The sequence below is a fragment of the Hypanus sabinus genome, chromosome 13 (genome assembly GCF_030144855.1).
Source record: "Hypanus sabinus isolate sHypSab1 chromosome 13, sHypSab1.hap1, whole genome shotgun sequence".
NCBI lineage: Eukaryota > Metazoa > Chordata > Chondrichthyes > Myliobatiformes > Dasyatidae > Hypanus > Hypanus sabinus.
Window position 1 is genome coordinate 61,198,044 of NC_082718.1, and position 25,433 is coordinate 61,223,476.

The following is a 25,433-nucleotide window of genomic DNA, read 5'->3' on the forward strand; positions in this document are numbered from 1 at the left end:
TCTTTATTTGATACACCTGCTCATTAATCTAATCGGCCAATCATGTGGCAGCAACTCAATGCTTAATAAAATGAAGATGTGGTCAAGAGACTGTTGTTGTTCAGACTATACATCAGAATGGGGGAAGAAATATGATCTAAGTGACTTTGACTGTGGAATGATTGTTGGTGCCAGATGGGGTGGTTTGAGTATCTCAGAAACGGCTGTTCTCCTGTGATTTTCTCACAGAATTCTTTAAAGTGTACAGAGAATGGTGCCATAAACAAAAATACATCCAGTAAGCAGCAGTTGTGTGGGCAAAAACACCTTGTTAATAAGAGAGGTCAGAGGAAAATGGCTAGAATAGTTTAAGGATACAGTAACTTAAAAAAACATGAATTACAACAGTGTTCTGGAGAACAGCATCTCTGAATGTCCAATAAGTTGAACCTTGAATTAGATGGGCTACAGCAGCAGAAGACCATGAACATACAGAAATACACTTAATAGCCACTTTATTATGTACCTTCTGTACCTAATAATGGCCACTGAGTATAGTTACTAATTGAATAAAAACATGACAATCAAGAAATGAAAATTGTAAGAGCATCTCTATCACAAAGGAAGTTGTGGGAAATATTAAAACTTTATTCCAAGCAAATTTTTTGAGATGTTTTAACACAATTACTTTACACCATTGCAGTCTATTGTTAGCAACCCAAAATAAAGCACACAAAGCAGCTTTTGGGTGATAAAATTGCCTCATTTGGGCTTTAGGTTTAGTAAGACTTCAAGTCAACTATTTGCCTTAAGTAGATATATTTATCAAAATGACAGGTTGAGTTTAATTCTAGTAGGTCAACAGCTTCTTAGACAAAATCTAAGATGCAAATATTTAATTTTAAGATTTTATTGCATTAAGTATTTCCAATAATTATAATTATCATCAACCATTGAACAAGATCATTACACTCCTCATACCATGAAAGACTTCACTTTTAAATACAGATATGCTTCATAAACAATGTAAATGTAAAACAGCAAATAGATACAGTGATTACAAATCAGCAATGAACCAAAGTTCTTTTCTTTACAGTGGAATGCAGCAAGACACCAGTAACCAAAGCTGACTTGTGGTGAAATCACTGTCTTCAATCTGAATCTGAATCATCTGCTTCATCTGTCTTTTGGTGGATTGGGATTAATCCTTCGCCTGTGATACCTTTAAACAAAAACATTTTTATTCCTTTATCATGGATTCACAAAATATTTGTATAAATGTTTTGGTGCTTCTTGAATTAAACTTCATTAATGGTTCTATTACAACAATGAACAGTAAAGAATTTCCATTAACAGAGTAATTCATAGAGTAAATAAGCAGGCAAAAGTCTGTTTCAAGAGCGAAGTCTCAGCCATTTGAAACTGCAGTAGTAGAGTTACAAGGATTTAAATGGTAAGAAGTTAGGGTCCTAAGACAAAGCTAATGGTTAAATGTAAAGCAACACACACAAAATGCTGGTGGAATGCGTCAGGCCAGGCAGCATCTATATGGAGAAGCGTTATCGATGTTTCGGGCCGAGACCCTTCGTCAGGTCTAAATGAAAGGAAAGATAGTAAGAGATTTGAAAGTAGGAAGGGGAGGGGAAAATGTGAAATGATAGAAGACTGGAGGGGGTGGAGTGAAGTTGAGAGCCAGAAGGTGATTGGCAAAAGGGATACAGTGCTAGAGAAGGGTAAGGATCATGGGACGGGAGGCCTAGGGAGAAAGAAAGGGGGACGGGAGCACCAGAGGGGGACAGAGAACAGGCAGAGTAATGGGCAGAGAGAGAAAGAAAATAAAGGGAGGGGAAAAAAAAACTAAATATATCAGGGACGGGGTAAGAAGGGGAGGAGGGGCATTAACGGAAGTTAGAGAAGTCAGTGTTCATGCCATCAGGTTGGAGGCTACCCAGCCGGTATATAAGGTGTTGTTCCTCCAACCTGAGTTTGGCTTTATCTTGACAGTAGAGGAGGCCATGGATAGACATATCAGAATGGGAATGGGACATGGAATTAAAATGCGTGGCCACTGGGATCGATGACTGCATTGGCGCTGCCTCCTGCACACACGCTGAGCTCGCTGACTTCATTAGCTTTGCCTCCAACTTTCACCCTGCCCTCAAATTTACCTGGTCCATTTCCAACACCTCCCTCCCCTTTCTTGATCTTTCTGTCTCCATCTCTGGAGTCGGCCTATCTACTGATATCTACTATAAACCTACAGACTCTCACAGCTACCTGGACTATTCCTCTTCCCACCCTGTCTCTTGCAAAAATGCTATCCCCTTCTCACAATTCCTCCATCTCCACCGCATCTGCTCTCAGGATGAGACTTTTCATTCCAGGACAAAGGAGATGTCTTCCTTTTTTAAACAAAGGGGCTTCCCTTCTTTCACCATCAACTCTGCACTCAAACACATCTCTCCCATTTCCCGCACATCTGCCCTCACCCCATCCGCCCACCACCCCACTTGGGATAGGGCCCCCCTTGTCCTCACCTACCACCTCACCAGCCTCTGGATCCAATGTATAATTCTCCATAACTTCCGCCACCTCTAACAGGATCCCACTACCAAGCACATCTCCCCCCCTCTCTTCGTTCCGCAGGGATCGCTCCCTACGCGACTCCCTTGTCCACTGGTCCCCCCTATCCCTTCCCACCGATCTCCCTCCTGGCACTTATCCTTACAAGTGGAACAAGTGCTACACCTGCCCTTACACCTCCTCCCTCACCACCATTCAGGGCCCCAGACAGTCCTTCCAGGTGAGGCGACACTTCACCTGTGAGTTGGCTGGTGTGGTATACTGCGTCCGGTGCTCCTGGTGTGGCCTTTTAAATATTTGTGAGACCCGACGCAGACTGGGAGACCGTTTCGCTGAACACCTACCAGAGAAAGCAGGATCTCCCAGTGGCCACGCATTTTAATTCCATGTCCCATTCCCATTCTGATATGTCTATCCATGGCCTCCTCTACTGTCAAGATGAAGCCACACTCAGGTTGGAGGAACAACACCTTATATACCGGCTGGGTAGCCTCCAACCTGATGGCATGAACAATGACTTCTCTAACTTCCAATATTGTCCCTCCTCCCCTTCTTACCCCATCCCTGATATATTTAGTTTTTTTTTTCCCCTCCCTTTATTTTCTTTCTCTCTCTGCCCATTACTCTGCCTGTTCTCTGTCTCCCTCTGGTGCTCCCGTCCCCCTTTCTTTCTCCCTAGACCTCCCGTCCCATGATCCTTTCCCTTCTCTAGCACTGTATCCCTTTTGCCAATCACCTTTCCGGCTCTCAGCTTCACCCCACCCCCTCTGGTCTTCTCCTATCATTTCCTTTTTACCTCCTCCTCCTACTTTCAAATCTCTTACTATCTTCCCTTTCAGTTAGTCCTGACAAAGGGTCTCAGCCTGAAATGTCAACAGCGCTTCTCCCTATAGATGCTGCCAGGCTTGTTGCGTTCCACCAGCATTTTGTGTGTGTTGCTTGAATTGCTAGCATCTGCAGATTTCCTCGTGTTTGCGGTTAAACGTAAACATAATTTAAAAAGCCCAGTGTGGTGAATGCTTCTATCTAAAGAACAGTATGAAAGTGTGGACGTAATGTCTCCACTGTACAGAAATACCTCGTGTACCTAATAAAGTGACCATGACACTAGACACTAGTACAGTACAGCACAGTACAGGCCCTTCAGCCCTCCATGTTGTGCTGACTCATATATTCCTTTAAAAAAAGTACTAAACCCACACTACCCCATAACCCTCTATTTTTCTCTCATCTATGTGCCTGTCCAAGAGGCTCTTTAATACCACTAATGTTTTAGCCTCCACCACCATCCCTGGCAAGTCATTTCAGGCACCCATAACCCTCTGTGTAAAAAACTTACCCCTGATGTTTCCCCTCAACTTCCCTCCCTTAACTTTGTACATATGCCCTCTGGTGTTTGCTATTCATGTCCTGGGAAACAAGTACTGACTATCCACCCTATCTATGCCTCTCATAACCTTGTAGACCTCTATCAAGTCCCCTCTCATCCTTCTACGCTCCAAAGAGAAAAGTCCCAGCTCTGCTAACCTTGCCTCATAAGACATGTTTTTCAATCCAGGCAACATCCTGGTAAATCTCCTCTGCATCCTCTGCATAGCTTCCATATCCTCCCTATAATGAGGTGACCAGAACTGACCACAATACTCTAAGTATGATCTCGCCAGAGATTTGTAGAGTTGCAACATGACCTCTCTACTCTTGAACTCAATCCCCTTATTAGACAGACAGACATACTTTATTGATCCCGAGGGAAATTGGGTTTTGTTACAGTTGCACCAAGAACAGAGTAGAAATATAGCAAAATAAAACCAAAAATAATTACATAATAATAGGTAAATTATGCCAAGTGGAATTAAGTCCAGGACCAGCCTATTGGCTCAGGGTGTCTGACACTCCGAGGGAGGAGTTGTAAAGTTTGATGGCCACAGGCAGGAATTACTTCCTATGACGCTCAGTGTCACATCTCGGTGGAATGAGTCTCTGGCTGAATGTACTCCTGTGCCTAACCAGTACATTATGGAGAGGATGGGAGTCATTGTCCAAGATGGCATGCAACTTGACAGCATCCTCTTTTCAGACACCACCGTCAGAGAGTCCAGTTCCACCCCCACACCATCACTGGCCTTGTGAATGAGTTTGTTAATTCTGTTGGTGTCTGCTACCCTCAGCCTGCTGCCCCAGCACACAACAGCAAACATGATAGTACTGGCCACCACAGACTTGTAGAACATCCTCAGCATCATCCGGCAGATGTTAAAGAACCTCAGTCTCCTCAGGAAATAGAGACATCCAGGAAATTAATGAAGTCTAGCATCCCATAGGCCTTCTTAACTATCCTATCAACCTGTGCAGTGACCTTGAGGGATGTATGGATCTGAACCCCAAGGACCCTCTGTTCACCCACACTCTTAAGTAACTGACCATTAACTCTGTACTCAGTCTTCTGGTTTGTCCTTCCAAGATGCATCACCTCATACTTATCCGGATTGAACTCCATCTGCCACTTTTCTGCCCAATTCTGCAGCCTGTCTATATCCTCTTGTAACCTTCGACAACTTACATCTCCATCCACTACTCCTCCGATCTTCATGTCATCCACAAACTCTAGGTAAAGTGTATGAGCGTATGTTCGTGCTCTTCTGCTGCTGTAGTCCATCCACTTCAAGTTTGAAGTGGTGTGCAGAAGAGCATCTCTGAACACACAATACAGTTATAAAGCCTGGTTACTTTCATGTCAACTAGAACCAGTTTGGCCATTCACCTCCGACTTCTCTCATCAACAGGGCGTTTTCGCTCACAAAACTGTCATTTGCTGGACATATTTTTGTTTGTTGCTCCATTCCCTGTAAAATCTGGAGATAGTTATGTGTGAAAATTTCAGGAGATTCTGAGATACTTAAAGTACCCTACCTGGCATTAACAGTCATTCCACGGCCAAAGTAAGTTAGATCATATTTCTTTCCCATTCTGATGTTTGGTCTGAACAACTGAACCTCTTGACCACGTCTGCATGCTTTTATGTATTCAGTTGCTGCCACATTCAGCTTCGACCAGCGACCATTCTGGACTGAAGCTTAAGAGGAGGGGATTTCACTCAGGTCTACTGACCTGTAGAAAAAGGCAGCGGTGAATCGCAGCAGTAAAATTGAGCTTTGACCAGCGACCAATTTTAAATTTTAAAGCGACCAATCAGTCTGGGATTGATTAGCAAAAGCAAATTACAAGAAGGCAGGGGTAAGGGCCATAGTCAGAGTGGTGATCTTGAGGCTTTAGCTCTTCGAGGCATCAGTGAAGAGCGGCTTCAGTCAGAGAAAGCAAAAAAAAAGCTCTAGGTAAAGTATTTTTCCCCTTTCCTTCTTTATATCTGCTTAGTAAGGACAGTGGAGATGCCAGATCCTTCTGCACCTCTAACAATCCGTGTTAAGGAGTTGGAGCTAGAACCGATGAACTCTGGATCATTTGGGAGGCTGACGGGGTGATAGATAGGACATATAGAGAGGTAGTTACACCAATGGTACAGGACACAGGAAGCTGGATGACAGTCAGGAAGGGGAAATGGGTTAAGGAGCCAGTGCAGAGTACCCCTGTGGCCATTACCCTCAACAACAGGTATATCACTTTGGATACTGATGGGGGGAATATCCTAACAGAGGAAAGTCACAGCAGTCGGGTCTCTGGTGCTGAGTCTGCCTCTGTGACTCAGAAGTGGGGAGAAGAGGTGCGTTGTGGAGACAGGGGATTCATTAGTAAGGGGAATGGATGGGAGGTTTTGTGGACGAGAACAAGATACCTGGATGGCATGCTGCCCCGGGTGCCAGGGTCCGGGACATCTCGGATTGAGTCTTCAGCATTCTTAAGTGGGAGGGTGAACAGCCAGAGATTGTGGTCCATGTAGGATGACACGGGTAGGATGAGTGATGTAGTTCCAAAAAGGGAATTCAAGGAGTTAGGTAACACACTTAAAATGCTGGAGGAACTCAGTGAGCCAGGCAGCATCTATGGAAACGAGTACAGACGATGTTTCGGGCCGAAACCCTCCGTCAGGGAGTTAGGTGCCAAGTTAAAGGGTAAGACATCCAGGGTTGTGATCTTAGAATTGCTACCGTGCCATGTGCTAGAGGCCAGAACTAGGAGGGTTATATAGTTTAACACATAGCCAAGGAGTTGGTGCAGGAGAGAGGCATAAGATTTTTGGATCATTGGACTCTCTTCCAGGGAAGATGGAACCAATTCAAAAAGGACAGTTTCCACCTGAACTGCAGGAGGACTAATATCGTAGAGGGAAGGTTTGTTAATGCTGCACAGTAGGGTTTAAACTAGAGTTGCAGGGGGATGGGATCCTGAGTGCCAGAACAGATAGTGGGGAGGTTGTGAAGACAGATGTTGTTAAGACCCCAAAGTCAGGCATTAAAAGGTTGAGTGTGGTGTAACTAGTGTCTTGAACTGTGTATATTTCAAAGCAGAAGAATTGTAGGAAAGACAGAATAGCACAGGGCATGACTGTCAGCTCAATGTTCCATTGTTTCAGATGAGACAGAGTAGGAGGGGTGGCCTTGCTAGTCAGGGATAATATCACAGGAGTACTCAGTCAGGACAGACTGGAGAACTTGAACAGTGAGGCATTATGGGTGAAACTGAGAAATAAGAAAGGAATGACCACATTAATAATTAATAACCACATTACAGACCACCCAACAGTCCTAGGGATTTAGAGAAATAAATTTGTAAAGAGGTTGCAGGCTGTTGCAAGAAACATAAGGCTGTTATAGTAAGTGATAGTAATTTTCCGTATTGACTGGGAATCCCATACTGTAGAGGACTAGATGGGATAGAGTTTGTCAAATTGTTCAAGAAAGTTTCCTTCATCAGTACGTAGATTTCCCAACGAGAGAGTGTGTGATAGTGAATCTACTTTTAGGGAATGAGACAGGACAGGTGACAGAAGTTTGTATAAGGGAACACTTCATCCAGTGACTACAATGCCATTAGTTCCAAAGAAAATATGCAAAAGGATAGGTCTGAGATTCTAAATTGGGAAAAGGCTATTTTTGATGGTATCAGTAGTGAGTTGGCAAGTGTGGATTGGGACAGGCTGTTTTCTGGCAAAGCTGTTCTTGGAAAGTGGAAGGCCTTCCAAAATGAAATTTTGAGAGTTCAAAGCTTTTATGTGCCTGTCAGAATAAAAGGTAAAGATAACAAGTGTAAGGAACCTTGGTTTTTCAACAGATATTGAGGCCTTGTTTGAGAGAAAAAAAAGGAGGTGCATAGCAGGTATAGGCAGGTAGGAACAAATGAGGTGCTTATGGAGCACAAGAAATACAAGACAGCATTTAAAGAAATCAGGAAGGCTAAAAGAAGACATGAAGTTGCTCTAGCAGACAAGGTGAAGGAGAATCCTAAGGGATTCTACAGATATGTTAAGAGCAAAAGGATTGCAAGGGACAAAATTGGTCCTCTGGAAGACAGAATGGCGATTTATGTGTGGAGCCAAAACAGATGGGGGAGATCTTAAATTAATTCTTTGCATCTGTATTTCACTTGGGAGATGGATACAGAGTTGATAGAAGTGAGGTAAAGTGGCATCAAATTCATGGAGCCTGTACAGGTTACAGATGTTTACTACCCTGAGGTAAATCAGGGTGGATAAATCCTCAGGGCCTGACAAGGTATTCTGTCAGATCCTACTGAAGGCAAGTGCAAAAACTGCCAGGGCCCTAGCAGAGTTATTTAAAACATCCTTAGCAACAGGAGAGGTTCCAGAGAATTGGAGGGTAGCCAATGTTGTTCCACTATTTAAAAAAGGCTCTAAACACAAATTATGAAATTATAGGTCTGTGAGTCTGACATCAGTAGCGGGAAAGTTATTGGAAGGTATTCTAAGTGATCAGATTTATAAGTATTTGGATTGACATGGACTGATTAATGATAGTCAGCATAGGTCATGGCCAAACAATCTTATCGTTTTTCAAGGAAGTTACCAGGAAAATGGATGAACGCAAGGCAGTTGTTGTCTACATATCGTACATTCGACAAGGTCTCACATGGGAGGCTGGTCAAGAAGGTTCAGTCACTCAGCATCCAGGATGAGGTAGTAAATTGGATTGGCTTTGTAGGAGAAGCCACGGAGTGGTAGTAGAGGGGTGCCTCTCTGACTGGAGGCCTGTGACTAGTGGTGTGCTGCAGTGCTGGGTCCTCTGTTGTTTGTCATCTATATCAATGATCTTGATGATAATGTGGTTAACTGGATCACCAAATTTGCGGATAACACTGACAGTGAGGGAGGCTATCCCTTGCAGAGGGATCTGCATCAGCTGGAAGCATGAGCTGGATGGAATTTAATGCAGACAAGTTTGAGGTGTGGCACTTCAGAAGGACCAACCAGAGTAGGTCTTACACAATGAGGGGTAGGGCACTGAGGAGTGCGGTGGGAGAAAGGAATCTGGAAATACAGGTCCATAACTCCTTGAAAGTGGCATCACAGGTAGATAGGGTCTTAAAGGAAGCACACTGGCCTTCATAAATGAAAGTACTGAGTACAGGAGTTGGGATGTTATGTTGAAGTTGTATAAGATGTAGGTGAGGCCTAATTTGGAGTACTGTGTGCAGTTTTGGTCACCTATCTACAGGAAAGATATAAACTAAGTTGGAAGACTACAGAAAAAATGTATGTTGCTGGGTCTGGAGGACGTGAGTTATAAGGAAAGACAGAATAGGTTTGGACTTTATTCTTTAGAATGTAGAAGATTGAGAAGAGATTTGATAGAGGTGTACAAAATTGAGGGGTATAGATAGGGTAAATTCAAGCAATCTTTTTCCACTGAGTTTGTGTGGGATGACAACCAGACAACCAGAATAAGGGTGAAAGGTGAGAAGTGGAACATGAGGGTAAACTTTACTCAAGTGGGTCATGAGAGTGTGGAATGAGCTGCTAGCACAAGTGTTGTTTGTGAGCTTGATTTCAACATTTAAGAGAAGTTTGGATAGTAAAGTTATGGAGGACTATGGGCCCAGTGCCAGTAGATGGGAGGAGGCAGTCTAAACGATTGAAGCACATACTAGATGGGCCGAAGGGCCTGTTTCTGTGCTATACTTCTCTATGACATGTGATTGGCTGATTAGATATATGCAGTAACAAGCAGCTGTACAGGTACACCTAATAAAGTGACCACTAAGTGTATGTTTAGATCAACATCTGTCAGAGTGCATTCAGTGACCTACCTGAGGGAGGATGTACTGGGACAAGTCTTCCATCAAGGTCTACACAGAGCACACTCTAGTGCAGTGGTTCCCAACCTGGGGTCCACAAGTCCCTCAGGAAATGGTAGGGGTCCGTGGCATAAAAAAGGTTGGGAACCTCTGTTGTTAGCAGATATATCCGTAACTAAGAAAATCAAAGCCGCTATTCTATAGCCTTCCACTCAGTCAAGCGCAACTCTAAGAAACACTGTAAGCAATGGAATTGGAACACTGAATACAATATAGGAAAAGAAGGTTCATCAAGCTGATTCTTGGGATAAAGAAATTGGGTTATGAAGAAAGAATGAGCAGGTTGGGCCTTTATTCAAAAGGTCAGAAGAAGATCTTGTTCAAATTCATAAAATTTTGAGAGGATTTGACAAGGTGGATACTGAGGAAATATTCTCCTACAGGGGGTCATCCAAAGCTACTACATATAGTTTCATCACGAGTCCATTTCAGACAGAAGTGATGAGGAACCTCTTCTCTCTCAACACGAGTAATGGAAAAGAAAGGGTGCGGCGATCAATAAAATAGAAGTCACAAAATACAGCATTGGTCCTAAAGTTTCATTATTATTCATTAAGGAATGCAGATGTAATATTTAAGGGATTTTTAGTGAAGGTGAGACTACTACAGTTCTCAATAAATAATGATGAGATGCTTTTTCAAGCTTAAAGATGGCTAAATCCCCAATGCTAAATGTTGAGAGAGAAAGGAGAGGTTACTGGGGTTCAACTGAGACTGTAAAATTCTTGCTGACTAAAAGCAAAGTTTCAATTGACCTTTCAGCAAAACATCATTAGAGGGAAGTTACTGGAAAAATGGTGAGGGACAATATTGTTATATTGTCTTGGGAAATGGGGATCTAATTAGAGAAAGCCTATATGACTTTGCTTGACCAATCTGATCCTATTTTTTGAAGTGGCGATAAAATGTTTGATAAAGGCAATGCAATATATGTGATTTACATGGACTTCAACAAGGTCCATATGGGAGACACGGCCTAAAGCTTGGAGCCCATGGGATCCAGGGCAAGTTGATAAATTGGATCTAAAATTGGCTTGACATTGGGAGATAGAGAGTGATGGCAAAGGGTTGTTTTAGTAATGGGATACCTGTTGCTACCCAGAAGGCCAATCCCAGGATATTTGCTGTTTCAATATACATGAATGATTTGTATGTGGATGTAGGATGCACAATCACTAAATTTGCAGATTGCATGAAGATTAACAAAGGCATCTTACTCTGTAGGTGGTTACATTGTGTTGGTGAAATGGGCTTAGAAATAGCAGATAAAGTTCAATTTAGATAAAATTGAGGTATTGTATTTTGGTAGCACTAATGAGCATAGGCCATATGCCATGAATGGCAAGGTCTTAGGAAGTACTGATGAACAGAAGGAAATTCAAGTTCAGAAATCTCGAAAGGTGGCAGTAAAAAGTAGATATGTGGTTAGGAAGACATCTATGAAACTGGCCTGCATTAATTAAGGCAACAAATAAAAAAATTATGTTACAACTTCATAAACTTTGGGTCAGGCCTCAACTGGAGTCTGGATGCCACGCTATTGGAGGGTTGTGATAATGCTGGAAAGAGTACAGAGGAGATTCACCATGATGGAATAGTTCATCTATGAGGAGAGTCTGGAAAAGGCAGGTGTGCTCCCTGAAGTAGAGGAGGTTAAGAGTGAACATGATTGAGGTATATAAAACCATAGAGTATGGGAATCTTTTCCCTTACCAGAGATGAATAAACCTCACATATTTAAATTTAGGGGAAGAGATTTTGAAGGGGTTATCATCCAGACGGTGCTGAGGATCTGAGAGTGGTGGAAGCAGAGTTGCTGACAGCATGTCAGTGTCTAGTTGAGCACTTGGGTTCCCTTTGCATAGAATGCCACAGGTCACTTATGCTGCCTAGGCTAGAGAGAATGCAGAGGAGATTCAGTTATGAGGAGTATTTCTAGAGAAGTGTCTGTGTTCTTTCTAAAACTAGGAATATTCTTCCTGGAGGTTAAGGAGGTACAAAACTGAGGTATATAAAATCATGAAAGTTTGAGACAGGGTAGACTGCAGGGAAATTTTCTCTATATCAAAGCGGGAAGAGATTCAAAGAGGATCCAAGAGATTACAGAGTACCTGGAATACACTGCCAGAGGAAGTAGAGAAAGGATTCAAGGCTCCAGGTAAGCACTTGAATCACTAAGGCATAGGTGGTTACGGGCCAGGCACTGAATTAGAATTTCAGTGGATTATTGCTCACTGGTCGGCATGGATACAATATGACAATTTGATTAGTTTCTCTGCTGAACATTTCTATAACTTGGGAGTCACAGACACTGTGATGGAAACTAAGGAGTATGAGAAGAAGCAGGAGAGGCTAAGATCAACCATATCTTATTGGAAGGGTGAGCATGTCTGAGGGACCAACCGGCCTTGTGTTCTTTTCTATTTTGGCTCGGCTTGGAGTCCAACACGGCAGCATGAACTTCCCCAGGTTTCCCAAATGTATCCACTCAACCTGTCCAGATTAGCTCCCCACAACTGCAATGGGCTCATTCAAACAAAAAATGAAATAAGCTCTTGTGTGTAAACCTTTCTATTCAGTTATGGCCTTCAATCATGATCTATTTATGATCTTGTAGAGACAGTAAATCAGCCATGATGGAATGCAGAGACTCGAGCTGAATGGCCTAATTCTGCTCCTACGTCTTATGGTCAATTTAGCTAAATTACATTATGTGTTTTCAATTCCTTCCTTATTTATTTTTAAAAATGTTAATAATCATCATCTATTTATTGAACAAATGAGTGATTTTGAATGTCTGTGAATGTCAAATGAATACAAAATTGCAATTTAAATGCAGGTTTGAAAGTAGTAAGCTGGGTGGGGGGGGGCAGGTCTTAAATGACACTAGGAACTCTCAAAGCTGTACTGTCAGTGCAGCCAACTAGCTGCACTACCCTGGGCCTCGCAGACAAGCTGGGAACAGGGAGCAGGCAGCTGCTTATCTTAAGGCAATGACCTTGGAGCAAGTGCATTCAAATTCTCTAGAATGATGCTATTGTTAAAACTATCAGCCAGGTTTGAATTTCCTCGAATGAAGTTTTAAAAGCAGGTAGCAAAATTAAGATGTTTAAAACAAAAACTCATGGATGGAATGCATTGGTAGCCATATATGTGACATGCTGAAAGATCAGGACTGGAAACCTTGTAACCTACTATCTTATTTACAAGAAAGATGACCACATGTTAGAGTAGAGCTGAGGCTTTTAAAATTAGCAAAGAAAAATCAGATCAGCAATAAAGAGGATATAACAGAAGGTTGATAAGCAACTCTGGTTTTACGGCTAGAACTGAGAAATTAGACAAGTGCTCTCTACAGTAGTGGGAAATATGCCCCTTGTTGGAGCTGGTAAAATGCATAAATGCTAAAACCAGAAAGTGTGAGGCGACAGCAGACTTATATGATGGAAGAAGTTAACCTGAATCTAGATTTGGATAAACAGACTATCTGATATCAGAAAGGTAATACGTTCAGGGTTATTTTCTACAACAATGTTCCACACCCCTACAAGAAAGCAGACCATATTGGACTGAATTCTCAAATTATGCAAATTAGAATGATCTAAATTTAGTTAGGAGTGCAAAGGTGCATGGGTATTTTATCTAACAGTGATTGAATTCAACATATTTGAAGAGATAGATATTAAGGAGCTACTGACTCTACATTTAGGCAATGCTGGTATATTCTCCCAGTGAGTTTCCCTTGGGTGCTCTGTTGTGTATTAGGAGATTAACCAGCTACTGCAAGTTGCTGTCAGCGTGTAAGTGAGTGGTAAAATCTGACTGGAGTTGATGAGAATAAACTAGGGTAAGTATATGATTAGTTTAATTGGGTGGTTGCTGGTCAGTGCCAACTCACTGGGCCGAGGTGCTTGTTTTTATGCTGTATAACTCTGACACTATAAAGGTTAACAAATCTGCAGCAGAATCTTAAAGTATATTTTAAGTTCTTGCACAGTGCTAGTGCAACTTTGCAAAGTCGTCATTTGAAAAGATTGACCAATGCAAAGTCAAAAGGTTTTGTTTTGGTCAATTGGCCTATGAATCAGGAAATGACTCGCATCTACAACGTATGTTAAAGTATTGATCAATAGCTGCTGACTGGCTGAGGCCTCCATCAGTCAGAGTTAACCACGGATATTACATCCTAGCTGTCTAGATATGCAAGCCTGAGCAGTCTGATATGGAGATTGAGCTGTTGCCTATGTAGGAAGCTCCCCCTCTCCACACATCTGATGAACCCAAAGGAACGGCAGAGACTGATAGTTTGGTACCAACAGTATTGCTGGAGTTTCCAGTCAGCATTGAACTCAATGCAGGACTGCCTTAGGGCTCCAGTTCTGGATTTTCCCTTGGGGTTTGCTCCCAAAGCTTTTCCCATGAGTGGATATAGCTGCAAGCCAGTTCAGGTTTGAGATGAAAGTTTTCCTTCTTCTAGAGGAGCTGCCAACCACAGTTGATGAGCCTGGTTTTAAGGCGCCAGTATGTCTTTTCCCTTTCTCCTGTCAGTAGAAACTCTTCCGCCAGGCTTAGTAGCTAAGCCACATGTGAAGGCCAGGAGCTGGACTTGGTTGCCAGAGGGTCAGTGATTCCTAAGGTCATCCAGCAGGTTCAGACATTGGAGCCCTAACTCCACAAAACATAGAAGCAGAATTAGGCTATTCAGCCCATTGAGTCTGCTCTGCCATTCGATCAAGGTTGATTTAGTATCTCTCTTAACCCCATTATCCTGTATTTCTCTTTGTAACCTTTGACACCCCTACCAATCATGAATCTATCAACCGCCGCTTCAAATACACCCAATGATTTGGCCTTCACAGCCATTTGTGGCAATGAATTCCAGATTCATCACCCTCTGGCTAAATAAATTCCTCCTCATGTCTGTTCTAAGTGGATGTTCTTATATTGAGACTATCCCCTCTGGTCCTAAACTCTCCCACTACTGGAAACATTGTCTCCACATCCACTCTATCCAGGTCTTTGAATATTCAATAGGTTTCAATGAGATTCCTCATTATCCTTCTAAGCTCCAGTGAGTACAGGCCCAGAGCCATCAAACACCTCTCATATGTTAACCCTTTCATCCCAGGAGCATTCTCATGAACCTTTTCTGGACTCTTTCTAATGCCAGGACATCCTTTCTTAGGTAAGGGGCCCAAAACTGTTCACAATATTTCAAATGCAGTCAGAACAATGCCTTAGAAAGCCTCAGCATTACATCCTTTCTTTTATATTCTAATCCTCTCAAAATGAATGCTAACATTGCTTTTGTCTTCCTTACTTTGACTCAAATCTGCAAGTTAACCTTTAGGGATTCCTGCACTAAGGCTCCCAAGTCTCTGCATCTCTGATTTCCAAATTTGCTCCCCATTTAGAGAATATTCTTTGCCTTTATTTTCTTTTACCATAAGTGCAATGGCCATACACTTCTTATACTCTTTCACTTCTTTGCCCATTCTAATATGTCCAAGTCCTTCTGCAGACATCCTGCTTCCTCAACACTGCCTGCCCCTCCACCTATCTTTGTATCATCCACAATGTTCATCACAAAGCTCCGAGGTCAGTGAATCCAGAGTTTGGTGAGTCTGGAGCCAGTTGCCTGTGAGTCCTTGTCTATGACCTGGAAGTCAAGAGGTTCAGAGGTAGCCTATCTGTTTTTGTGAATGTGGGTTTTTTTTGTTGTTGTTGCTGCTTGTTGTACATTGGCTGCATGTTGTTGTGCTTCTGTGGCCATGCTGTGTTGGTGCTGGAATGTTTGGCAGCACTTGTGGTCTGCCCCCGCACATTCTCAGATTGTGTTGGTGGTTAATGCAAACGATGCATTTCCCTGTAACATTCAATGTACAGTTATTGGACATTACTTAAGTTTTACAATCTGGAAGGGCATGAGCTGAATAGATTAGATTGAAACCACTTCCACAGCGAGGAGTCTAAGATGTGTAGATTTAGTTCAGAGACTGGAATCCCCTTCTAAATGCAGCATATAATACACGTCAACTATTAGATTTAAATATGAGATTGATAGGCTTTTATTCATGAATTGTATTAAACAATACTGGGCTAAACTGACGTATGGAGTCAGGTCACAGATCAGCCATGATCTCACCAACTGAATGGTTGACAGCTATTCAACCTTTTTTAAAAACTTCTGATTAGATTTGATGGTGTAATCAGAAACTGTTTTCTCCAGTGAACATGTCCAGAACATGAAGCATAATTTTAAAATGTATCCACAACAAAGGGCAGTGAGATTTCAAACTTTCTCCCCGAAAACCTATTGAGAGAAGGGTTAAGTGAACATGTCAATGCTGATATTTTTCTCACACCCTCCTCCTTCCCTTTCTCCTCTCTTATCAGATTCATCTTTTTTTAAAATCCCTTTACCTTTTCCACCTGTCACCTCCCAGATTTTCACTTCATTCCCCTCCCTCACTCATCCACCTTCCCTCCTCACCTGGTTTCACCTACCACCTGCTAGCTTGCATTCCTTCCCTTCCCCTAACCTTTTTATTCTGGCTCCTTCCCTCTTCCTTTTGAGCCCTGATGAAGGGTTTGGGGTTGAAGTGTTGTTTATTCCTCTCTGTAGATACTACCTGATTTGTTGAGTTCATCCAGCATTTTCTGTGTTTTGCTCAAGATTTCCAGCAATCTGCAGAATCTGTTGTGTTCATCAACACTTATGGTTTGGTTTTAAGTAGGTAAGAGTATAAGGGCTTACAGAATCAAGGCAGATAGATGGGACTTGAGATACAGATCAACTATAATCTAAATGACGTGATACAAGACATGCTAGGTACTGATTGGTTGCCATCTATATAGCAGAACTCCTATGGAATATTTACTTTACACTAAGATCCACTCAGACCTGGAGAAAGTGACACTGTGTAGTTAAAATACATGGAAGAGATAAGCTGATTGAGAACATCCCATTACACACCCCAAAGTGGAAGCACTCCCAGTGTAGGACTGGGGAGAGGAAAGAAAGAAATTCCAAGTAATTCCAAATACTCAAGTCTAGTCCTACCACGATTGATCTTTGTCAGATGAATTGCCTTAAGGTTACATCAAACACAAACTCACTGCACATTTCTTATAAATACTGAAATCTACTGTGGTTATGAGAACTGGACAAATAGTACTTACTGTCCAAATGGATACCAACGGTGTTTCGTTGTGTAGAACATTTTGCTGAGTTCTTCGATTGTAGGCCTCTGTTTATCTTGCAGCCCTTCTTTTTCTAATCTGGCCTTTAGTACCTGTTCGTGAGTCTCCTCTTTATTCTCCACAGGGGATGGTCGTGGGATGGGCTGAAAACAGTACGAATCAAATTTGGGAACTGATCAGCCAATAACAGTGAACCATAGCAAATCAATTGTTAGAATATGGCAAGTATTCCTGCGGCCGACTGATCACGTGGTGAACCAGTTAGGCTTCCTATGTATGAGAGGCACTCTCTTTTGGGTGCAGGCTTTTGAGTTTGCATTTTTTTTTATATCACTGGGCCCAGTTCATAGCTCCCTCATTGTAAGTCGCCCAGCATATACGGCAGCTAACATGACTCATTAAAAAAACTTTTAATCCTGCTGCTCATTTCTCATTTACGCTCCACACATATGTAATAAATGGGACAACTTAAAAATTGCTTTTGAGGTCCTTAAATTTAGAGAATTGAAACAGTGAGGATGGTCATACAATCTGCACCATGCTCTACTGATAACATACCCCCATCTGTTAATCACTTCTCCTCTTTGTCCAAGCTTTAGGTTACCCCCCCCCCCCCCTTGACCTATACTTAAATAATTAAAAGCAACAAAAAAACATGTTTTCAACACTAAATATAAGCACGTAAAGACATATTGGTACTGTTATTCTGCAAAGTTCTGACAGCTTGGGTTTGTTGTCTTTTCCCCCTTACCCTAGAAGAGGATACTTCAAGTACATTTATCAAAGTATGTACACAGTATACAACCTTGAGATTTTCCTCCTATAAGCAGCCATGAAACAAAAAGCACCATGGAACCCATTAAATAGCAAAAAAGACAAACCAGAAGCACATGGAACATGAACCAAAGAACCCTCTGAAAGCAAATCATCGAAGCACGTTCAGTGCTGAGGGCATTAAAAATTAAACCGCAGATTCCCCTGAGATAAAGTCCCATAGCCATGAGTCACGCCACCAAGGAGATCAAACCCAAGACTCCAGCACTTTTCTCCAGCAGCAGTGACAGGGAGACTGGTCGAACACAGGCAGATGGCATTGAACATCCGTTTGCCTTCTGCTCTCGTCCTTGTCAATTTAAATCTCGCTCCACACTTTAATTGTCAAGAAGTAATAGAGCCGAACATGACTTCATGTTCCGTTATTATAAAACAACGGCTTTATATTAATCCAACAACCTCACTGAATTCCCCAAGTGATAGTACAAATACCAATTTTTCAGTATTTTTCCAGTGGGAAGGTTGTCAACAAACGTAGAGCATGGTATCAGGATTGTACACCTCTTAAGTCTAATGCTGTGTTAATTCAAAATTTAAACACTAACAAGAACAAACACTAAGACCCAGGAACTATTATAAGCACAAGAGATTCTACAGATTTTGGAAATTCAGAGGAACAGACACAAAATGTTAGAGGAACTCAGGTCAGGCTGCATCTATGATGGGGAATGAATAGTCAACATTTTGGGTTGAGACCCTTCATCAGATCTTATTCAGCAGAAATTCCTTAGACAAATAAATCCAAAAATATCACTCTAGTTAAAAAATCAAAACACCTTCTTCAACAATAATACTTAAATTTCACCATTATTATTTGTATCCCATATTTGTTCCATTAATAATAACAAATCTGGCAGACTATCTGTATTATGATATCCACCTGTTTAGTTGATCCTCTAGAAAAAACACTGGGGTGCATTATCAATGTCACAGTAAACCAGCTTCACCCTCAAGTGCCTATAGCAGAGGTCAGGAGCCAAAGATGGACAAGTCAGCTTATGAGAAATATCAAGATATCAAGAGCTCAAAAACTAAAAAGTCTGGAGTATAAAAACTCATGCTTGTTGCTTAGCCCATCACCCATGCTGGGGCATATGCTGCTGAAAGCATCTTGCCAGAGTCCCCTGTCCTGGGCCAGTCTTTTAAGTTTTTACCCAGGTGTGGCCCATCTTTGAAGATGCTTCCTTTCCCAGGAATGAGGTCTTTGGGCTTCTTTTGATGTTTCTGAAGCTCTGGGATTTTATGGGATGTGGTTGCTAGCTGCTTGGCCAATCCTCTCCCTTTCATGGCCAAGCTTGAATCTAGCTATGACAGAATTATAAAAAATGATTACATTAAAAAATGAAATTAGGCAAGCAAAATAATTTTTACAGCTGTAATAAAGGAAGATCCTTAAGTAGTGTATGAATGAAGCAAGGGAAAGAGAATCAGAAAGAAAAGGAAAGTGAGCTTTATTAAAGGTCAAAACTGTAGCTTTAATTTGTAGGTGGAAGACATCTGTCCTCATGAAGAAGGTGATGTATTGGCAGTGAGGAGAAAAATATGAAATACCATAAATGGGAATAAATAATGAGAAACAACATACAAGGAGGCTCAACAACTTTAAAATATGGATGCCATTTCCCAGGCTTTTAAAAAGTAAGGGAGGAAAAAGTGCACATTTGATTATAAGTTTCCATTAGCCTTTGGCTAAGGATGTGAACCGAAAAGAGTGGAAGGCTGCTGACATGTAGTTGTTTCCTGTAGTGGAATCTAGAACCAGAGGGCACAGCCTCAGAATAGAAGGACCACCCTTTAGAACAGAGATGAGCCAGAAGGCGGTGAATTGGTGGAATCCATTGTCACAGACGGCTGTGAGGCCAAGTCACTGAGTACACTTAAAGTAGATGATGATAGGTTCTTGATTAGCAACAGCATCAAAGCTTATGGGGAGAAAGCAGGAGAATGGGGTTGCAAGGGAAATTAAATCAGCCAAGACTGAATGCCAGAGTAGACTCAATGGGCCAAATGGCCTAAATGTACTCTTACAGCTTATGGTACTTGGAGCAGGCAAACAAAGCAAGTGAATGTACTAATTGTGGTGGAACAGAGGGCTTTGAGACACGTATACACTCATTATTGAAAGTAGCAACAGAAAATAATAAAAATAAATCAATATTCAGAGAAGCACAGATTAATTAAGATATATAGATGTTGATTGTGCCAGAACTGTGTAAAACTGTAATCAGTCAATAGCAGAGCTCTCTGTACAGTGTCAGTCACTACACTATGGGAAGGAATGAGAAAGCACCAAAGAGAATAAGGGAAGATTTACAAGAATTCTTGCAAGACTGGAGAAATGTGGTTTGAAAGAGTGATTGTCTGTGCTGGGGTTGCATTCTTTGGAATAAAGGAACCGATGTGGAGATTTGAATGAAATCCATAAAATTATTACAAGACCTACATGGAGTAAACAGGAAGGGCATATTTCTTTCAGCAAAGAAGTCATTAAATAGATGTAACTTCAAGTTCATTGGTAGAAATATTAGATGAAAGTTGATACAAGATTGAACAGGTAGCGGGAGTGTGGAACTCTTAATCTGCAATGTCGATGAAGGCAGAAATCTTCACCAGCACGTAAAGGAGCACTAAATAAGTGCAAGATTAGAGACTCAAGGCTGCAAAATGGGACTGCTATGGTTTATTAAATTGTTCTAGCTATGAACTGTATAAAATGATTCTAAGTTATGTTGTCAATGTTGAAATTGTATTGAGTAACACTATGTCTACAACAAAGTATACACAAAGTTTAAAAAAAACTCCAGCATAAACATGTGTAAATATTCAACCCACCTTGGTGTGTTCGTATGGGATGTCCACCGATGGATGATAACAAACAATTGTCCGTCCATCTGACGTCAATGCAAGTTCAACTTTACTGTCAAGAAATGAAGGTAAAAACATAAGACCAGGACAGTTAAGAATCCCACCCCTCCTGCTTCTTCCACCATTTAATGATGCCTCGACTTCACTGCCCAGTTATTGTCTAGTTCAATAACTGGGCATCATGGCCCTGACAAGTTATGATACAACCTCCACAGCTCCCTTGGGTACAAGACCATCAGCGAAGAAATCCCCTCTTCACTATCGTCTTAAATTCTGCCTTCAGTTCTAGAGTCTTCCTTGCGGGAAACATCCTCTCAACCCATTAGACTTCTCAGAATCTCATGGTTCAATAGGGCAAAAAAGGCCTGATTCTGTGCTGTAACGTTCTATGGTTCTAATAAAATCACCCTTTTCTTCTGAACTGAGGGTTAAAAGTTGGCTTACTGGCAGTCTTCAAATATAGTCAAATCTTTCATTGTTAATCAACCCCTCATTCAAGAAAACAGCCTGGTGAATCCTCTCTGAGGTATGATCAATATTAACAGATTTCCCCTTAAATAAGGAGACTAAAACTGCATTCAGTATGTGATCTCTCTCACATATTCTTTAGTCATGGTGTGACTTTGTAACTTATATTTACTGCAGGAAAGTCTAGCTTTCAGTAAAAGAATCAGAAATGTAATTACTCACCAGTTATAGTCATTGGGAAGAGCAGTATACGTAGATTTCTGGCAAACACAATTCCAGCCTCCACCTAAATAACAGAATGTGGCTCAAGTATTATTCACTTACACCACTGCTTTAAATGTAATCAACTCACTATCAGTGTATTTCAAAAATCTTTATGGAACAAATTAAATTAAAACATTATGTACAGACTTTCTTGTCTTTAGATGTGACACAAAACAGCTGGGCAATAAATGTTAATTTCTCTGTTAATGTATTTTGAAGTTTAAAATTCTACGAAATTATCAAGGTTAATATATATCACCATATATAATACTGAGTTCATTTTCTTGCAGGCATTCACAGTAAATACAAAGAATATCGAATATATAACAATAAATAGGCAATAAATATTGAGAACACAAGCAGAGCTTCCCAGTGACTAAACATTTTAATTCTGATGTGTCGGTTCATGGTTTCCTCTTGTGTCACGCCGAACCGAAGCCACTCTCAGGGTGGAGGAGCAACATCTTATATTCTGTCTGGGTAGCCTCCAAAATGGTGACACAAATATTGATTTCTCCTTCTGGTTAAAAAAAAAATTTGCTCCCCTCTTCTTCTATTCTCCACTCCGAGGTGAAACCTCTTTTCACCTATCACCTTCCTCTGGTATCCTATGGTCCATTCTCCTCTCCTGTCAGATTCCTTCCTTTCGAGCCCTTTACCTTTCCTACCCACCTGGTTTCAGGTATCGCCTTCTAACTATCCTCTTCCCCTCCCCCCACTTTGTTATTCTAGCGTCTTCACATTTCCTTTCCAGTCCCGAAGGAAGGTCGATTTATATTTCCATGGATGCTGTCTGATCTGCTGAGTCCCTCCAGCATTTGTATGTGTTGCATAAGATGAAGAGTCCTTGAAAGTGAGTCTATAGGCTGTGGGGACAATTCAGTGTTGGGGTGAGTGAAGTTATCTCCTCTGGTTCAACAGCCTGATGTTTGAAGGGTAATAACTATTCCTGAACTTGATGAATTCAAGTCCACCAGACTTGAATTTTCATACACTTGCAAATTTAAAATTCGAACTAAATTGCATCCATATTGTACAACAGATCAGAATATAATGAAAACATCCTACACTACATGAATAATGGTGTATCCCGGAGGCCATTAAAATCCTACAATAAGTTGCATGATCCCCAGAGAAACAAACCAGCCGTTTCCCATCCAATTTCAGTATTTTACCCACCAGCTCTGTACAATCGGGTTGTGTCCTCAACTTTCTTCTTTCCTGATCACCTTTCGTGCCCCACAAATCGATGTGGCCCACCAGAGATTTATTCCCAAAACGCTCAATCCCAACACAAATGGCCATTCTTGTTTCCATTGAACGTACTCCCTTATACCTAACACACTGTCGGACAGTACAGGGGTGCAGCTGATAGACATCAGTGTCATTCTCACAAAGTATAAACTTGATATTCAAGCCTTCAGAGTCAAATCACATTCTAAACAATGTCTGGGAAATTCAACAATAAAGAAGTTTGAAAACTGTGCAATGAATTTCTACGTCACATCCTGAGAGTTCAGTCAGCAGGAGTGAAGGTGTTGCAATGAGAACCTGTTTCTGTACCATAAACTTTCAAAACAACCATTGTTTTTGTTATAAACAACTTCAGGGTTGCTCGGTTGGTAGTCATGGCCCTCAGTTAACTGTAATATCAACGCTTTGATAATTTGAAGCCCGAAGGTTGATTGGTAATCTGAAAGCCCTGGGTTTTCGAGTCCACAGAGGAAGTCAATGCCCATTGTCTGTGAATCCCTGTGTTGGACTGTGCATGTGTGTGGGTGGGAGGGAAGAACAAAACTTGTTTTGTTGGTGTGAAGTTTTCACTCTCTCACTATGAGACCAGAAATTAGTCTCCATCTGAACCATAAAGACATGCAGATTGGTAGATTAATTCACCACAGTAAGTTGGCCCCTGGACAGGTGAGTACAGTGGTGGCAGGATATTGATGGGAATGTACGGAGAATAAATAGCATTAGTGCATACAATGTGTGCTTGAGGATCAGCTTACATTCACATGAAAGGCTACACAACTCGTAGAATCACAACTCCTGCAGATTTGCCTCATACACTCCCATTTAGCACTCACGTACTTTTCCCAATCACATTAATGTGCATTCAGCACTTATAGAAACATAGAAAACCTACAGCACAATACAGGCCCTTTGGCCCACAAAGCTGTGCTGAACATGTTCTTACCTTAGAGGGTTACCCATAGCCCTCACCTTTTCTAAGCTCCATATATTCATCCAGGAGTCTTAAAAGACCCTATTGTTTCCACCTTCACTGCCAGCCCATTCCACGCACTCAATACTCTCTGCATAAAAATCTTACCCGACATCTCATCAGTACCTACTTCCTTTCACTGTCTCGTTGGAATGTATCCACACAGAACCCCACGCAAATATCCCGAGCGTTTGCCACATTTCTTCAGTATGTTTCCCTGAGAACATCTGTTTCCGATTTATGCTTTCAAGTTCCTGCCTGATAGCCTATTTCCCCTTAGTCCAATTAAACATTTCTCTAACTTGCCTGTTCCTATCCCTCTCCAGTGCTGTTCTTATGATACACTTCCCTCAATGCTGAGATGACCAACCACTTGACTGCTAAGAATCTGAGACTGGACTCCCTCTTTCCTTTACAGGAAAACAGACCAATGACCTTTCAGACAAATCTTTGCAGTTTCAGGGAGTAAAGCGGGAAATGACGACAGCTTTCATCAGTGATCATTATCTATCTGTAGCACAGGTGGAGGCTTGATCACCTAACATCTGTCTGGACAGAAATCCTCAGACTCTAGATTTCAAAACTTCCCCAAAACTGTATCACCTCAATCTATAAAGGGCTTCCGAGATGGCAATACATCTCTTTATTGCAATGTACAATTATTACTTGCCAAACCATTGCTTCCCTTTAATGACCAGTCTTGAAACAATGATTCAAATTTCCATTTCCCATCCCTTTCTGAATGGGAAAGGATGGTGACTGTACTAAGCTGGCCTGATAGATAATACATAGATGTGTGTTTGTGCTTATCGGAGGATAATGCTGATCATGAAGTCTCTGGTCACTGATAGTTAAAAGACTGGAAACAACAAAAGTGGTGATGCGGTTAGTTCTGAAATGGTAAAGAGTTGTAAATCATAACGGATCTGCCTGGAGAAGCCTTTATTAAAACGTGGTGAATAAATGTAGAGGAAAAGTTGTTTCTTGCACCAAGGACAATACCCAACCTGCTGAGCATTTCTGGCAGTTTCAGGTTTTCATGTAGCCATAGGATGGTATAATGTCTAAAAGAAAACTACAGATGCTGGAAATCTGAAATAGAAACAGGTCCTAACAGAGCCAATGAACTGAAATTTGAACTGTTTCTCTGTCCACAGATGCTGTCTGACCTGCTGAGAATTACAACACTATTTTTTAAAATTTCACACGAAAATATTGTATTCCCAATACCAAATGCTGATGTGTACATGAGCGAAGGGGGTGAGGCAAGTGTATATATGTGCCAGGGTGGTGACGTGCGAAGGCTGGTGGAGTGAGGAGAGGTTGAGGTTATGTCAGGCCCAGCACGCTCCAGACAACGATAGTCCAGGGACTGGGATGGGGTTGGGCCGGCGGGATGGAGTACTCATGAATATAACAAGTCGGGATCAAAAGCAAAGCTGGGAAATGTGCTATTTGTGGTTCCCTATTTAGACGTCTTTAATCATGAACCTCAGATTACTGGTGTTTGTCTGAAGCCGGTAAATCAGTCAGTGAAGGGGGCGGACTGAGTTCCCAAGTAAGTGGGGACCCTTAATCAAAGGTTAGGTTCTTTATCAACACCAATGACCCCAGGCCGCCTGTGTCTGTCTCTCCTCTGCTCCCGGTACCGCTGACGTTTTTGCCGCAACAGGTACCTCTGATTGCCACCGCTCCAACCCCGGTAACCAGCCTTCCTCCGACCAGCAGCGCCATTTTACTGCTTACC

General features: G+C 41.7%; 1 protein-coding gene across 1 annotated transcript; it reads right to left on the reverse strand.

The window, feature by feature from the left end:
* On the reverse strand, positions 1-25,433 carry mrpl42 (mitochondrial ribosomal protein L42). Its single transcript, XM_059987739.1, has 5 exons — positions 25,363-25,433; positions 21,421-21,484; positions 20,698-20,782; positions 17,011-17,174; positions 1-1,201 (listed from the first exon to the last, which is right to left on the reverse strand). Exons 1-5 carry the CDS (start codon positions 25,418-25,420, stop codon positions 1,156-1,158), a joined length of 417 nt encoding a protein of 138 aa, XP_059843722.1. The 5' UTR covers positions 25,421-25,433; the 3' UTR covers positions 1-1,155.